Below are 17,782 nucleotides of genomic sequence, written 5' to 3'. Positions count from 1 at the left end.
TTGTTTAAAATGATTTAAGAGTTTTGTTAATAATGTACATTATCAGGAGCTCAGAATGTTCTATCATTTTACAAAAGCAATGTGAATATATTATTGTGAAACTTCACATTACACATTATTATAAAAAAATAATAAGAAGAAAGTATTTTCCTATGATATTTTAACAGTGGGCCAAAATTGTTTCATTAGAGATTTTAAGATCAATTAATGAGTAAAAGTAAATTAAACTGGAAAAATATGAATCATTTAGACATTTAGGTCAAATTCCATGAAACACTTGTCAATTTGTAGAATAGACAGGAACTCAGATTAAATGTTGTGTTGCTAACCTGACCATACTGTTTACTCAAAAAGGGTTTTAATGAAAAGAACAAACCCTCAATGGTATCAAAACATACCTAGTCTTATCTAGCCATTGGCTCAAATCAAGGATGCTTGTATATAGAAGTCAGGATTGTGGTTCAGAGCTCCATCTTCTTGGTTGCTACTGAAATGAGACACCTTTTCCCAGGATCCCACTGTTTTTTATAGCTCATGCATGGAGGGGCAGAGTCAGTAATCCTCATTAGTAATCACCTCCCTGGTGTCCCGGGGTGGTAGTGCTTACCGTTGACAAGCCCGATATGATAATTCAATTCAGTTTGGTTTATACTTTTACATCACCCCTTATTTAATACAGTCTCACAGTACTTGAGCTTATTTACAACTATAATACAAACTCAGTAAATTATTGATCTATATAAAATTTAAACTATATTAACAAAAGAACATTTTCTGATTGGATTTGTTTACTAGTAAGAAATGTGATTTTAGAAAGATACACTTGCACACACAACAAACTAGAGAATTGATTAAAATATTCATCCTATGTGTCAGCTTAAAATCTATTGGCAAAAAATAACATCAATTCAAACTTTTGACTGACAAGCAGATCAGAGATCTGGTGGTATGTGCCCTTCAACATAATGAGATGTGTGTACATGCTTGTACAGAGAGAATGACTTGACACTGGAATCAGCTTACCTATTTATATGTTGCAAGAGAAATTTGAAGGGGTGCAACAAAGAACTAAAAGAGGAGGCAGAGGTCTGTGCATTACAGTATTCTGTGTATTTTAACAACTGCATTTCCATTGTAATGAAGTAACTGGCTGGCTTTGAATTAACATTGCATTATATTGTATGTGGAGAGTGGAATCACATCTCCAAGTGCTGCAGACTAAAATCACCCATTTCAAACAAACAAAACATTGGCCCATAACTCCAGTTTATGCAAGGATGGATTAATCTACAGCCTAAATGAAACTGGGCAGAATACTCTGTTGCAATGGATAATTAACACCAGAAGCATCTAATATTTAAAATGTATTCTGGGGTCATGTGTAATGTACTGGCATATGGTCGTTAGGTCAGGTGGACCCCAATACTATAACTGACCACTTTGATATGGTCAACCTTTTGTGAAGCCACAGTTGGTCTTTCCTTAAGGTATTAGATCATCCCTGGTTTACCTTGGATCTGAATTTCATGTCATTCCTGAAGGAGATCATAGCTCTGTGATCACAAAGACTTCATTGACTTCAACCCACTGCCTGTAGTATACCACAATTGCATCCCACTTACAATATGCACACCCCTATGAGAAGCACAAGCATTTTCTAAAGCTGATTGGATTGATTCCATCATTCAGGTTTTAGCTAAGTTTTGCAGCTGGATGCCTTCCTGACACTAACAGTGTTTATATTTTTGGCCTTGGGACCTGCACCAAGTTGGGCTGGTTTGACACCCTGGTGGGTAGATTAAGGTAAGGTTAAACATAAGGTTTTTAAGACAGTGGTAAGACCAGCAATGATATATGAAACCGAGACATGGGTAGTAAAGGGAGTGCAGGAGAAGAAGGTGTAGAAGAAATGAGAATGTTGAGATGGATGTGTGGAGTTACAAAAAAGGACAGAATAAGAAATGAGACAATCAGAGGTACAACACAAGTATGAGAGATATCTAAAAAAGTACAGGAAAGTAGCTTGAATTAGTATGGACATGTGATGAGAACAGACAATGAATATCTGGGCAAAAAAGTGATGGGAATGGAAGTATAGGAGAAAAGAAGGTGAGGGAGGAAAACGCGGACGCAGATGGATAAAGTAAAAAAGATCTGAAGAAAAAGGGCTTCACTGAGGAGAAGGTGCAGGATCGAGCTGTATGGAAAAGGGAGATCAAGCACATTGACCCCAGATAGAAGTAGGAAATGATGAAGAAGAATAAATCTGAATGCAAGAAGAATTACGCTTACAATTCAATTTATTTTAGCAGTAGTTGGGGTTAGTTAAGATTAGCAAATTACTTCAATGAATTAGGCTTCCTACATTTGAAGAAAAATGGTCTGCTTAGGAAAATGGTGCAGGACCAAGCTATATGGACAAGGTTGATTAACACTAGAATTCCTGAAGCCTACGAAAAAACTCGCAATCCCAGCCAACCTTAACTCCCTTCGCACCTCTCCATCAGTGTCTTTTGTTTTGTAAAAGGGTTGATCAGCACAAGCAGCAAGCAGCCTGCTATCCCATCCCCAGCCTTGACAGAGTTCAACTTGTGGGCAAAATGTTCTCCCAGCTCAAGCCAAGGCGCCTTATCTGCATGTGAAGTGCCTGGAGTTGTACAGGATAAATAATACAGTATATCGTTATTTGGAATACATACATTTCACGTGTGTTCTGTGTCTACACAGATCTGTGTAAGTGTAGGATGAAAGGTAATGTGAGGCAAGAAATGCTGAACACATACCTAAAGCAGAAACTTTTTCCATGTTATAGTAATAATGTTGTGAAGTGTATAATGTGTGAAGACTTTAGTCCAAATATCAGATAAACACATGCACTTTTATTCAAGAATATAACGAAAGAAAAAACAAGGCATTTGATTTTCATGTTGCTGTCAATGAGTTAAAAACCCAAGCTCAAATGTCAATCGACAGGAACTTTATATGTGTTCTTGAATGGTGTAGAGGTAAGAACCGCTGACTTATAACCCGGAGGTACTGGGTTCATGATGAGGTGCTCCACATTTTGAGTAGTGAGCTGTTATTATTACTATAATATAATCAAAACACATTTGATTTGAGTTTGTAATATCTGGTGTAAATTTTGGCTACTTGTAAAAGTTAGCACTTGTTTTTTTATTATTCATTGTTATTCTCTCAGTGACGTTCACATGGTACAACAAAGTTGTCTCTCCCTCTCTGAGTTGATGCCGTTTATCTCCATTCGTTTCACAAGAGCAGTGCTGTGGCTGATGCCTGCTCAGAACTATTTGTTGTACCAGCAATCAAAGATAAGAGGTCCCGTGACCGCTTTCTGACTGGACAAAGGCAGGACCGTAGCAACACACAGCTTCTTCACAGCACTTTCGCTGGCTAATAGACTGCTGCACTCTGCTTGGCACCATAAAGTAAAATGGGACCTCCTGCAGCTAAAGTCACTTCAGTACCCAAGCAATTTGCCACGCTGCTGTTTAGATCTGGCAGTGTTATGGTGTCGGTGTATGCACCCAAAAAGAAGTCTGTCTGCATTAAGCACATTGAGCTCACACAAAAGTGAAAGAAGATGAAGAAGAAGAAGAATATGAGAAGAACAAGCAATTATCAAAGAACTGAGCTGAATGACCCATTGAAGAAAACACAAAGTGGGTGTAAGCAATAGTTGTTGCACAAAAGAAAGATACAAGTGCCAGATATTGTCATGTAGTGGTTAACTTCAAACCCTGTGGTTTGGGGTTCATATTCCACTACTGGCACTGTGTGACCATGAGCAAGTCACTCCATCTGCCTGTGCGCAAATTGGAAAAAATAAAAGAAATGTAATCAATTGTATTTCAAATGTTGCAAGTCACTTTGGATAAAGGTAATGGCCAAACAGTAAAAAATAATAAATAACATGATAAATCTTAAAAATGCACTCCATATGCCCCACCATCATTTTTAAACAATTGGGCAAATAACTGCTGTCATGCAATTTTAGATCCAAACCATGAATTCTGGCAAAACCCACTTGATGAAGAATACTTTCATCACTACAGTTGGAAGATATGCCTTTTTTAACATTCCTGATCGATATATATTTGGAGCAGCTTTTTGTAGGACAGCTCAGTAAAATTATTGCAGATGATACTGAATATGGACAAAACACATGATCTGTGCTTATGCCAAAATATGAACAGAATCAGGGTCACCAATTTTTAGAAATGTTATATACTGTATAGTACACTTAATATTGCTTCAAAGTATCAGATCATGTCATATATATGCCAGCTACTCATAGATCATGGTGTCAAATTAAAGTCAGGAGCAGTCTGTCAGATGCCACTACCAGAAGACAAACATAGATTAGATTAAATTAGATTAGATTAAATGACAGCAGTTCCCTGGAATGACAAACTATTTATCTAAATTCATGGCCGGTTATGGTGACATCACAGCATCTCTGTGCCAACTTATATACTAGGATGAGAAATGGATTTGGCAGAAACATCACTCTGCAGCACAGGGAAGACTTTCTGAGAGACTTAATGCTTGAGTAAACTTATTTAGTTCAGAATCTGGTGTTTTATTACTTTGAATTTAGTTTTTTTTTTTATCTTTTGTTGGCAGCCACAGCTTATTTTATTAAAAACTGTTTCTCCAATTATACCATGATATGTCATGAAAAATAAATAGAATCTCGTTCACTTTCCTTAAAAGCAATCTGTAAGGTCTTCTATGAGCAGCTTCCTTTGGTCACAATAACTACCATCCATTTCATCATATCTGAAGAAAATGATGATCATACTTCCTGGTCAGAGCTTGAATGTGGTCTATAAGTAAGGCAGAAATCTTTGTATTACAGAAATTCTCCCTCTCTAGTGCACACCTGCCTGCCAATTAATAGCAAGACACCACTGATGGATATGATATGATGAGAGGAGAGTTGTTCTCATCTCAAAGACTGAAGAGGTGAGAAAGGAGACAACTTCAGAACCCACATGCAAGAGATCATGAAGTCCTTATTAGGAGAGGTGATCTTCAACAAAACAGCTATGTCACAATAATACACCATGAAAGAGCTCATCACTGATGATGGTCTATTGCTTAGAGTTCAATGGGTCATCAGTGCACACTCACTATATAACATAATTTTATTAAGACCTCCATAACACTGAGTACACCAACTGAAGAGACAGATAAACCATGCACTGATCAGCTCTTTACTCTGATACTGAAAATGAGTTCTCTAGATATACATTATTTCTTTCACTTAAACAATACTAAACTAAAGAATCTGTCTGCCTTCAAGACATTTTAGTCTTGCCCTAGTCTTCCACTGCATCAGAGTGGCGTACAGAATAGAATAACTGGTCCTGAGTGACTCATGTTCTGACTGGTATGATACCGACTCTCTCCCTGCCATGACAAGCAATACAGTAATTACAAAGCTTAGATGTCACTTTGCCAATCATAGTGTTCCTCTGCATGTAATGATTGATAATGAAATATCATTCACCTGTAGAGAATTTTGTAACTTCACACCTGGGACATTCCACAACACAACATTCAGTCCTAACTATCCAGAATCAAACAGATTGTGCGTTCAGCTAAACACCTATTGGAAAAATGTGTATGAAACAGCATAGATGTACAGGCAGTTCTATTCAACCCAAGAGATGAATAACCATCCTTGGCCAGGTGCCTGCCCTCAGGTGTAATAAAAAAACAAAAAAAGCTCTAAAATCGGAAAACATTATTTAATTACTGTTGGGTAAGATGGAAATGGAAAAATTCTGGATGACATCAGTGTTTTCTCAATGTGTTAGTTCTTCAAATGAATACCGCTTCCTGTCCTTCCAAATATTAAGAGAAAGAGTAAAAGTTTCAGAGGAGGCAAAGAATGTTCTTCTGCGATGTTTTCTTTTACTTGGCAGGTGGAAGTGATCAGTAACTGGGCAGCATCAATTCTCTATCTAAATTCTCCCATTAATTGTTCCCCTTAAGGGTCTCACTAAGCCCATATATTTCACACAAACTGTACAAAACATTCTTTAACATGGTCATATTAGAGATCCATGCAAAGTTGACAAAATCTAGAGAGAACAAGAGAAACATATAACGACTGGTTCGCCAAGATACCTCCATTCCAAAGGGACCAGTCAATTAAACTGCAAACACCACACCACAAAAACACCTCACAATGTTCCAGTGTGGTGCTGGGGTGTTACCAGTGGCACTCGGCTCCCAATCCAGGTGGTGCTATCAGCGCAAGCTCCCAACCTCTCTCTCTCTCTCTTTCTCTGTGGTTGTTGTAAAATGGCTGCAGTGATTGTGATAGTTCAACAGCTATGAATTCTTGGCAGGGGACACAAGGAAGCTTGATTGCTATGCTGCCTCAACCCCAGCACTAATACAGATAGATGGCAAGCAGCCCTCAAGTTCCACATCCTTTGAATTGCCAATGACAGACACTCCACATGTAGAAACAATAGTTGCAATAAACCCGAAACAGCAGACTCGGAGGCATCCACTTGAGGTAACCTGCTCTGGGAGGATTTCCAAGCCAAATAATGATACAAGATAGATAGATAGATAGATAGATAGATAGATAGATAGATAGATAGATAGATAGATAGATAGATAGATAGATAGATAGATAGATAGATAGATAGATAGATAGATAGATAGATAGATACTTTATTAATCACGGATTTGATTTGAATTTTTGATTTGTTGTATCTTCCCTTGGTGGTAAAGTTACACAAATCTCATAAACATTTAGCTAAGCAATTTTGCCTTTTCTCTTTTAGAAATCTGCCTGCAAGCATTTCCAAAACCACAGACCAAATTAACCTTTACTACCATAAAAAATGCATGAATTCTTCATTAGAAGTGCTGTATAGTCATTTTATAATATCTCTGTCAATTAACTCCTTGGCACTCCCACAAAAAATCCTTAAAGGTCTGGTACTAGTGAAGCTTTTCAAGAGTAGCTAATTAGGCCATTTTGCTTTATATTTAATATACTATATGTGATGATATTTCTGTCCCCATGTTTACCGGTAACAAGTTGTTGAAGGCACTGCAAAAATACAACATTGTAAGTATTTAAGGCTGTGAGCTACTTCAACAGACATAATGTGTACACACCTACACATACATGTAAAGTCGATGGTTGACCTTTCTTTCTCTGTTTTCAAACCTGGGTTGACAGCATTGTTTGCACATGTTTGCTTCTGTATAAGTGGATTGTGAATCTGTTTCACAAATATTTTAATTTGCTTTGTCGCTCAGATTCCTCTCTACAATGTTTCTGCACTTTATTTTCTTCAACAAATTATTCGACATGTAAGCATCTTTATAATCTTTACAATCTTTACATATAATCTTTACATATTTTGTAAAGATTATAATCTTTATAATCTTTACAAAAAGAACTGTGAAGATGCCAATAGCAAAAAACTTACTTTCACGACTGCTCCTAAAATACATCCATGTTTGTATGTATGCACAGACATTTGGAGAAACATGAAAAGCTCTCCGGATAATGGCATTCATCTGGACTGATGTACTCAGAAAGTATGAATTGGTCTTTATACGGAAACATCTACAGACACAAAGTGACATTTAGAGATGCTTACAAACAAGAAACAACTAACGGCCACATCACATTACGCAACTTCTTCTCATAGGGTATGTCAGATTTGCTGACAGCAGTTGCTGATCTTGTTGCAGGACCATGTCAGTTTAAATGACTGAAAATTGCTGGGTATGATTAATTTACTAGCTCAATGTCAACCTTCTGGAGAAGTCTTCCTCACCTCTTGTTTTAACAGTCAATAATGTGCTGCCTGACAGAGACAACAGTATGGCAAATTCAACCACAGACTGAGCCCTTTTTTCTGTTCCCAGATGAGCCTCTCTTTTGTTGAATTCCTTATTCCTCGTCACTGTTTTCAATTAATTGTACTTCTGGATGAGCATTCATTGTATCTCAACTTGTGCGCCCCTTCAAATAAAGACAAAATAAAACTGATTTTTTTTAACGGAGTCATGGACTAATTGGAGTGAGTCACTGGCAACATTACAGCAGGCGACTGATCTCCTCCAACTCACTGAGATTATGTTAATGGATGGTTAATGGTGTTAATTTAAAGAAAAAATCAGAACCTGCTTAATTGTCCTGCCAAATTTCACTCATTTTAACAGAGTGACCTTTGTAGATAGAGAATTGTACAGAGCTTTCTTTGTCCACATATAAAGCAGCTTAACACAATTTTTTGCGCACAACACTGTCCATCATAGCTAATCTGTCATATCCATTTTGTTTTGATGCACTGCCTGGCCCTGGCCATCCATATTTTGGCCACAATCGTTCTATTATGTTTTTTTGTTAGTTCTGTCAGCAAGCATTGTGGTGCTTAATGCAATTAAACAGAAATATATTTTTTAATTTTACCATTGGAATTTGTTAGTTTTTGAAGACTGATCAATTGATTATAAAACGTGTTTGTGTTACCTTGCAAAATGAATGAATCGCTTTGTAAATACAACAGCAAACAGGCTAAGTTTGTCTTCTCTGTATTCTAGGTTTCTCCAAGTAAAACATCTAAATCAGACAATGAAGCCCTGGAAACTTCAAAGGAAAAGGTTAGTTTTTTTTTTGGTTTTAATCCTGGAGCATTATTGCCAGGACATTTTGAAGAAGTTCTTCATTGGTAAATTAAAGTGACTTAAAAGATTCTGTTATCATATGTCATGGTTTCTATGTAATTATGTCTTGTTGCACTTCTTTGCTCCCTATGCTCATATTTTAGTATGTCAACAGAGTAATGGAAAGGGAACTAAAGCATACAATAATTGTGTGCCATTTGACAAATAAGCAAAAGGGAGATGTAAACATAAAGCACGGCCTCTCTGGGTCTTCTCTTTTCTGGGTTCAAGAACATCCTCTGGAATTTCTGAAGTCCTTTTCCCAGAGCTACCTTTCATGGTAATGGGTTTCTCTTCAACCCCAAGACTGCTTCCACTTATGCAATGTGGTCCAAATATACTTTATAGCAACTGCCCTCTGTCACCAGGCTACCTGGGGGGTCTTCTGTTAAAATGCCTTCCATTCCCTAATGCAGTGGTTCTCAATCTATGGGGCGGGCCCCCCTAGGGGGGTGTGAAGTAACAAAAAGGGGGTGTGAAGATGTGAAAAAAAAACAAGAATTGAAAATATGAAAAATACATCTATTGAAACCAAAACAAATTAACTTAAGCTACATTCTGATACTACAAAAATAAATATAGAGTTAAATAAATGTCGATAAAAGTTAAGTAGGTATAATAAAATGCATCTATGATATATCATTAATTAAAAAAGAACAACTTGGTATTAGTGGACTCCTTTCAAAAAAACCTTAGGGGGGTGCGATTAAAACTGTCATGAAAACTCGGGTCGCAAATACTTAAAGTTTGAGAAACGGTGCCCTAATGTTTTACTTCCATGCTGATAGAGTAATTATTTCTGAGGTACTTCCACCCCAGGCATAGACTAAAATCAAATGCTAATCAGATATTCATCATTATACACAAACTGCACTTGTCACAAGCATATCTTCAGGGTCAATACAATTCTATTTACTTTAATTGTTAATTTCCAGAATGTCAGCTCCAGGCATTAAACAGGTTGAAATCTAAGTAATCAACATAGACCTCAGTGTTAACATTTGCAGTGCACCATTCAATGCATATGTTTCTGTTATATGCCATTTGTTATGGGAATCGTAAAAGCAGTGTTGTGTTGTTGATGAACCATCTATTGGCATGACAGGCACTCAGACACAGACACTTATCCTTTTATTAAGGTGGATAATTGTACACATAGTGAAAGTAGTTTGGTTAAGTGGATTTTGAATGTTCTTATATATAACTCAAATAAGATAACCACATTTTTATTTTATTTGTCCTTACTTAAAAATCATTACTCAAAATAGTTGATGTAGCCTCCTTAGTGTTACATTTTTTCTCAAAAAACATAATGTATGCATTGCGTTTTTTGGCTTGAAAAATTACAGTTTTATTAAATCTCATCTTTGTACTGTAAAACTTGTAAAACACTAAAAGTACAAAGTCAGAAGTGTAGAAAGTATAACAATGATACAAATAATAGTAATAATGATGAGTAAGGGAAGAACAACACACTGCACATGTTGCGAGTGAGGCAAGTGTACTTTTGGATTCCCAGAATCACATTGGGTTTCTCTGACCGCTTCAAATTCACTGCCTGAGAAGAGATTCACTTTGTCATCGCTGCTGGTGAGAGGCATTTCTTATGAGATGCCATTATGAGGCTAGGAGAAGATGCGTCTACACCATTGCCCACGTAACATTTAGGCCTGACACTTACACAAGATATGCCTGTATCATTGCCTGAGTAATGCTTGGCACTAATGCTGTTGGCACTTTACAGCTCAAGTAAACCTCAGGTCTTACGCAAGATGTGTCTATACCACTGACCTGTTTTTACAACCCGAGTGATGCTCGAGTATAACGCTAAGGAGGTTAAACAGAACCAGATTACTCTTTTTCGCCCGTCTTGGTAAAAGCAACCACTACAATAGGTTCTGACTTAATGTGCAATGCCTATAAAAAGTATTCACCTCTTGGAAGTTTTCACATTTTATTGTTATACAATATTTAATCCACTTTGGATTTAACTTGTTTTTTTCCACATTGACCAACTGAAAAAGACACTTTAATGTCAAAATGAAAATAGATCTCTCCAAAGTGAAGTAAAATATTTATAAATGTAAAATATAAACACTGCGTAAGTGTTTTCCATCTTTAATATGACACACCTAAATCATCACTGAGGCAGCCAATTGGTTTTGGAAGTTACAGAATTAGTTCAATGGAGATCATCAGTCTGTAGTCAAAGGGGTTTCAATTGACTGGAGTCTAAGTGTACCTCTATGTGGAAGGTCACGTTTGTGGTGAGACAGTATGGTGGCATAACCTACACAATAAAGACAGAAGAACACTCAGAGCAACTCTGTGAATAGGTAATTGAAAAGAACACATCAGGGGATGGAGACATGAAAATGTTCAAGTCAGTAAATATCCCTTAGGGTCCAGATAAATCAGTTATTTAAGAAATGTAAAGGGTAGGGCACAGCAGTATGTCTGCTACATCAGGCCAGCCTCAAAAACTGAATGATAGTGCAAGAAGAAAGCTAGTTAGGGAGGACACCAAAAGACCGCTGAGAAGGAGTTACAATATCTAGTACATATTACTGGAGAAACTGTTCACCTGACCATGTACTTCACCAGTCACAGTTTTATGGGAAAAAAATGCCCAAGACATCTCAGCTATATTTGTCAGAGGCAAATGGGGGACTCCAACATCAGCTGGAAGAAGATTCTATGGTCTGATGAGAATAAAATTGAGATTTTTGGCCATCAGACTAAATACCATGTTTGAACACTGCAGATTATCAAAGACATACCGTCCCCATCATTGAATTATGGAGGTGGCAGCATTATGCTGCAGACTCTGTAAGGCTTGTGAGGTTAGAGGGTAAAATGGATGCAACAAGATATAGGGAAACACTGGAGGAACACCTAATGTAGTTTGCAAGAAACCTATGCCTTGGAAGAATATTTGTTTTACAGCAAGGCCATGAGCCCAAGCAAATAGGCAAAGCTACACAGGACTGAGTGCCTGTCATGTTAATGTCTTGGAGTTCAACTGAAAATTGTGCGCAGACTTGAAGAAAGGTGTTCTCTCATGGTTCCTGTGCAACCTGACAGAGCTTGAGCAGTTTTGCAAAGAAGAATAAGGAAAAAAAGGATATGTGCAGATGTGCAAAGTTTATGGTGACCTGTATACAAAGACTCAAGATTGTCATGGCTGTCAAAGGAGCATCTACTAAATACTGACTTGAAGGGGGTGAATACTTAAGTGATCAATCAGTTGGTGCTTGGTGTTAGTAATGAATTTAGACCAATTAGCAGAAATCTGGTTTAGAGTTCTGTTCTGTCAATCAGTGTCAAAATATCAAATTCAAGAGAGACGGATATTCACAGTGACACCCAGTTTTGTTCGATTGAGACATGATTCTGGCTCTTTATTTTATAAGGTGACTATCCTAAATATTACACGCCTTACTCACACTCATCTGTCTAGAAATGGTAAAAAAAAAATAAAAACAACATGTAGTATGAACTAACAACACATCAAATAAAACAAAACTACTAACACTTTCCTTACTAGTACACCATACCTTAAAGGTAATTATAAATTATCGCATAGGTATGTTGAAATGTATGTCAGAATTAGCATTTTAAAATACTTTTCACCAATATGTGACGTCATTAACCATTTCATGAACTGCATTAGCTTGACCTCTTATCTGTAATCAAACCTCATCTAACAAACACAAGCTTAAGGTGCTACTGGGAAAGTGGTGTGCTGTAACAGGTGTAAAAATGTCAAGAGGACTCCATAACCTGCTCCTGTCTGATTATAGCCATTTAATTGTAAATATGACAGTTAGTGGTTGCTGTGAATGTAGCATGCCAGATAATCTAATTAACTGAATAGATAGCCATGTTGATTCTTATTCAGGCTGGCCACATTGCTTATTCTTTGTCACAAAGAATACATTGTACCTTTCTTCCATTTTTTTCAGCGTCTGTGTTTTGTGTTTTTGTTCTATAGCTATCCTTTCCATGTTGAGTAATTGTTTATGTTTTATCTTACCTTTATAGTTTAGGTAAAACATATTTAACATTTGTTATTGAAGAGGTTTTTTGTAAATCTTACCAGTGGAATCCATCAATTTATACTGGGGAGACAGCACACTTCCACAACTTTAGCAATGCTATAATAATAATAATTCATTACATTTATATAGCGCTTTTCTCAGTACTCAAAGCGCTATCCACACAGGGAGGAACCGGGAAGCGAACCCACAATCTTCCATTGCAGATCAGTTCTCTCTTTTTACTGTGTTCATTATTACAACCGGATAAATAAAACATTAATGAAGTCTGAAGTGGCTTGTAATGTCACTCTGTCTTGTTTGTCACCTTTAAAAATCTCCAAGGGAATTTATTTCTGTATTGGTAGATATGGCATGTATGGAACACAATTCCCAATGTCAGGAAGCAAAATAATGTAATATAGCTTAATCACTGCAGGATTAAAGACAATGCTTAACTAAACATTCATACAGCACAATTTTCTCTTTTTGCCTATCAAGACAAGTAAGGGAATGGTGTGGTCAACATAGTCATCCTCCATTACATTTCACAGTAGTAAAGAAGACAGCATCTCAGGCAGGGCAGCCACTTGTTCCTGGATTGAAATGGACTGCAATTTTTATATTTCTGGTCTTCCACAAATTGATTAAATTTAAAGGTAACCAAAATGCCTTATTTTTTGGATAACATTTTGAAATCTAAAAAGAACACACCACAAAGTGCTCAGAACAAAAAAAACAGGACCTTATTTATTAAATAATAGTAGCATTGTCAGTCTAATATCATCACTGGCAAGTAGCATTTGTAGTTTCAAAGATCAGCCTGCTCGCTGTCTATGTAGAGTTTGAAGGTTCTCCAGTGTCTGGGAGATCTTCTGGTGAGGACAATTGATGACTCTAAAGTGTTCTGTTGGTGTGGATTGTACAGGGATGTTTTAGCCCACCATTTAATGTTGACTCGTAACTTCCGCCAATCCTGTTGGAATAGGTCCTAGCACTGCATAGTCATAACTTGGGGAAGAAAATTAAATTAACAGATTCCAAAATAAAAAGCCACATTATAGAACCCACTATGAAGGAATCTAAAATTTGTAAGGGCTTCAATTATCTGTCTTACATTTATTTACTTTTTAAGATTCTGACACATGTGCAATACCAACCTGGCATTGCAGCAGCATCTCAGATTCGTGGATGATACCACCATGGTGTTTCTCATCTCTCGGGGTAGTAAGTCTGCTTATTGGGACAAAATGGAACGATTGTCTTGGTGGTACAGCGACAACAATCTGGTTCTCAACACCATCAAAACCAAGGAGCTGATCATCAACTTTAGGAGGAAGAAAACAAATATTCAGCCCCTTTTCAATGGCAGACATTGTGTTGTGAGGGTCTCGAACCTGCGTGTGCACATAGAGGAGGACTTGAACTGGAGCACTAACACCACATATCTGGTAAAGAAATGACAGCAAAGACTTTATTTCCTGAGGATCCTCAGGAAGAACCATTTTACCTAAAAACTGTGCAAGTCCTTCTATAGAGAGAAGCCCTTGCTCCAAAGAGAGAATAATGACTTATTGCATCTGTGTGTGGTCAGAGAGGAAAGTGCTCAGCATCAGAGAGGAAAGTGCTCCAGAGGGTCGTCACCACAGAGGGTTGCCCAAAAGATCTTTGGATGCTCTCTCCCATCCTTGGAAGATCATTACAGTTCCTGCTGCCTGAAAAAGGCCCAGAGCATAATTATAGCTATCCTCATTAGGCAATGAATGTGAATGTCTTGAATGTGAAAAATGTATAAATTATAAGTCCTAATTAATTCATTTATAAATAGATAAATCTAAATTAGGCCTGGAGCATAATTAAAGATCCATCATTAGCCAATGAATGTGAATGTCTAGAATGTGAACAATGTATTTTTGTGTAGCATGATGTTTGTTTTGCTTTTCCACTTTTTGAATCACTTATATAAATCTTCATTTTAATGTTTCTGTAGTTTTATCATTTCTTGTTGTTTTGCACTAATATGATGGCATCCAATTTTGTTGTACTTGTCCAATTACAATAAAGATATTCATTCATTCATTTATTCATTCATTCATTCAATGCATCCTTAGATGTGTGATACTTAAAGAGAAAGACTTCATAAATCATGGATGAAAAGAATAAGAAAATTATTATCAAAAAATAAATAATTACAGAGTGTGTTCACTAAAACCAGTCAATAAAAATAAAACATGGATTTTCAACACACCTTCAAATTTACAGTGTCCCCTTATGAAATAATAATACATTTTATTTATATAGCGCCTTTCCCAAGCTCAAGGCACTTAAAAGTGTCCCCTTATGAAATGCCTGACATGTTGTCACGTGCAGAGCTAAATTGTGGAAAAATATTAGGTGAACAGAAACTGCTTAAAGAAGAACATCAGCTAAAACAAATAGAAAAGATTTGTTATATTTGCATATCCTGCAGGATGCTTCCTTTGTAAGAATATTTACTTTATTTGGTCTACAAAGTCTTAGTCACTTTGTGTGTCAAAATCCACTCCCAAAAGCAGTCTGCACATTGAGCGTCTCAGGTAGAGTTCAGCTTTGCATTCTCTCATTCCTTGCTATCTCAGTAAAAGTGACTTATCTGGAACGTCTTCCTTTTTCTTCAGAAACGAGTGGAGGTATCAGCTGAGGCAACAACCAAACCTGAGAAGGAGCAAAAGCCTACAAAAATTGAAAAAGCTCAAGGAATCCAGTCAAATACGCAGAGATCAGGTAAACCTGAAGCCATGTCTGAAAGTGCTGCAGTAAAGGAACCCGATGTACCAGCAAAGCAGAAAGGGGACAAGGAGCCCACCCCCAGTCCATTCATCAAGCTCTTCAGACAAAAGGTATTCAAATCTATCTATCTATCTATCTATCTATCTATCTATCTATCTATCTATCTATCTATCTATCTATCTATCTATCTATCTATCTATCTATCTATCTATCTATCTATCTATCTATCTATCTATCTATCTATCTATCCTCTCCTTTAGTATCGATCCACATTTAACTTGGTTTATTCATCCATCAATTTGTCCATCCATTTATTAAAACTTTTTTTTAGGGCAGGGTCATGAGGCAGCTGGAGCCTATTGTTATTATTATAATTATTATTTTATTAGAAGTAGTAGTATTGTCACATGTACAAAATACAGAGAAACTCTTACATGTCTTACCAACATGAAACACGTTGCTACATTCTGGTGCCTTGATAATAATGAAGGTATTAAAATACTTTATAATTAGTATTATGATTTATTAGAATAAAGTAATAGTAATAACAACAATGATGATGATAAACAAATTAAGAAAATGGATGGCTCTTTGGTTGATTGATCTCTGGGATTACACACACACCTGTATTTGTTAGTGTTTTGCAGTGATCTTGTATTTCATCTTTATAAGTTCTGTACTTTGCATCTTACGCATCATAGATTGCTCAATTATCCTAATCACCTTATTATGGAAAATGTGCTACATTACTAATAAAATAATGAATATTAAAAATAAAAAAGAGGTATTAGATGTGTACATGTATAGATGTGTGCATGTACAACCAAACTATCGACGTGAGCTCAGACTGTGCAGCAAAGTGTGCAGGTTCAACCGCTCTGACTCACTTTATGAAATCTACCAAATTGATTAACTTTTCTCTGCTCCATTGGTAGAACGATACTGCATATAAACAATTAAAGCTGTTTTTGTACTGTAAGATTCCTTTGGGTGATAGTTGTTTTAGAAAGCTAAAATATATAGTAAATTAATGTTGTATTTTTTGGCAAACAAAAATAAAGTAAACCTATACTGAACCTAACTAAAATAAAGAAAAAAAAAACAAGGTGCTTTATCTTCTTCAAAATATTTGCAAAGTAGGAAGTACAACAGTGACATCAATTAACTCTACATGACTTGGACAAAAAAATTCTATAGAGCCTGGCCCAGCACAAAACTTATCCATCATGGGGAGCCCAGGCAATGAAGCTCCTGACAGGACATGAGAATTTCAAAAGAAAGAAAGAAAGAAAGAAAGAAAGAAAGAAAGAAAGAAAGAAAGAAAGAAAATTAATATCCATATGCTTTCATTATCTCTTCCATTGTCTCTACATCATCTGTCTCTCTTCTAACTTCTAAAGTCATATGGTAACTTAAACAAAAGCATGATGAAGACTGTAAAATTTAAAAAACATTGTGTCACATGTACTTTATTGGTATTTCATAATACTTGCATCTTGTAGTGTGCAGTTTAAAGAAATATTTGAGAAGATTAACTGAACTTAACTTAAATCTCCATACTTACCAAAAATTGCAAAGCACACCAGGTTGTCATTTTGAGTTGCCCAGCTGCCTTGTCATTTTGTCCTACAACATTGATTAAACTCAAAAACCTTATATTGATCACTGTTTTTGGCTCCTCCTATACTTTCACATTTTAAAGCGAAATTGCAGGGTCTAATGTTGCAGAAGTCTGCAAAGTTCTATGTAAAAATACCAGTACAGATGTACTTGATAGCCATTTTTAGCATATTCTAAAATGTTCTAAGTTCGGTGAAGATTAGCTTGTACCAAGGTTACTCATATTGATCAGGAGACAGGAAAATGGAGAAAAGAGGGTGTGAGGCAGTCAAAAGACCTTCATAGTCTTGTCCAGAAGTGGCTCACCTCACGTCAACAAGACCTACAGCTGATACCTGAAGTCTGTGGCCTACACAGGCCTAGAAAATGTGGAAGTGCCTTTGTAAGTTCATAATATGTAATAAAGTCCCAAACTTAACAAAAATGCCTTACAAAGGAGAGAAAATGTAAAAATTCAGGCTTGTATGCAAGTTCATATTGGGATCTTTATTAAGGATGGATTTATATAAAAAAAGATTAGAAAACAGGGAAAACATAAGGCAAAAATGGATGTGCCTTAAATGCAGTTTGTAGAAGAAGTCCTAATATACTTTCCACTAAAAACAGGCACAAAAAGTCCATGTAAA

General features: G+C 36.4%; 1 protein-coding gene across 4 annotated transcripts in view; it reads left to right on the top strand.

Moving 5' to 3' along the window:
- Positions 1-17,782, top strand: part of bcas1 (brain enriched myelin associated protein 1) — a 106,530-nt gene that overhangs the window by 60,188 nt on the left and 28,560 nt on the right. For all 4 annotated transcript variants that reach the window (XM_051933106.1, XM_051933107.1, XM_028811920.2 and 1 more), the window contains exons 6-7: positions 8,608-8,667; positions 15,425-15,646. In XM_051933106.1, the coding sequence (XP_051789066.1) occupies positions 8,608-8,667; positions 15,425-15,646 (282 nt within the window). The remainder of the gene's footprint in view (positions 1-8,607; positions 8,668-15,424; positions 15,647-17,782) is intronic.

The sequence above is a fragment of the Erpetoichthys calabaricus genome, chromosome 10, assembly GCF_900747795.2.
Source record: "Erpetoichthys calabaricus chromosome 10, fErpCal1.3, whole genome shotgun sequence".
Lineage (NCBI taxonomy): Eukaryota > Metazoa > Chordata > Cladistia > Polypteriformes > Polypteridae > Erpetoichthys > Erpetoichthys calabaricus.
The sequence above is the reverse complement of the archived record's forward strand: the minus strand, read 5'-3'. Positions and strand labels throughout refer to the sequence as shown.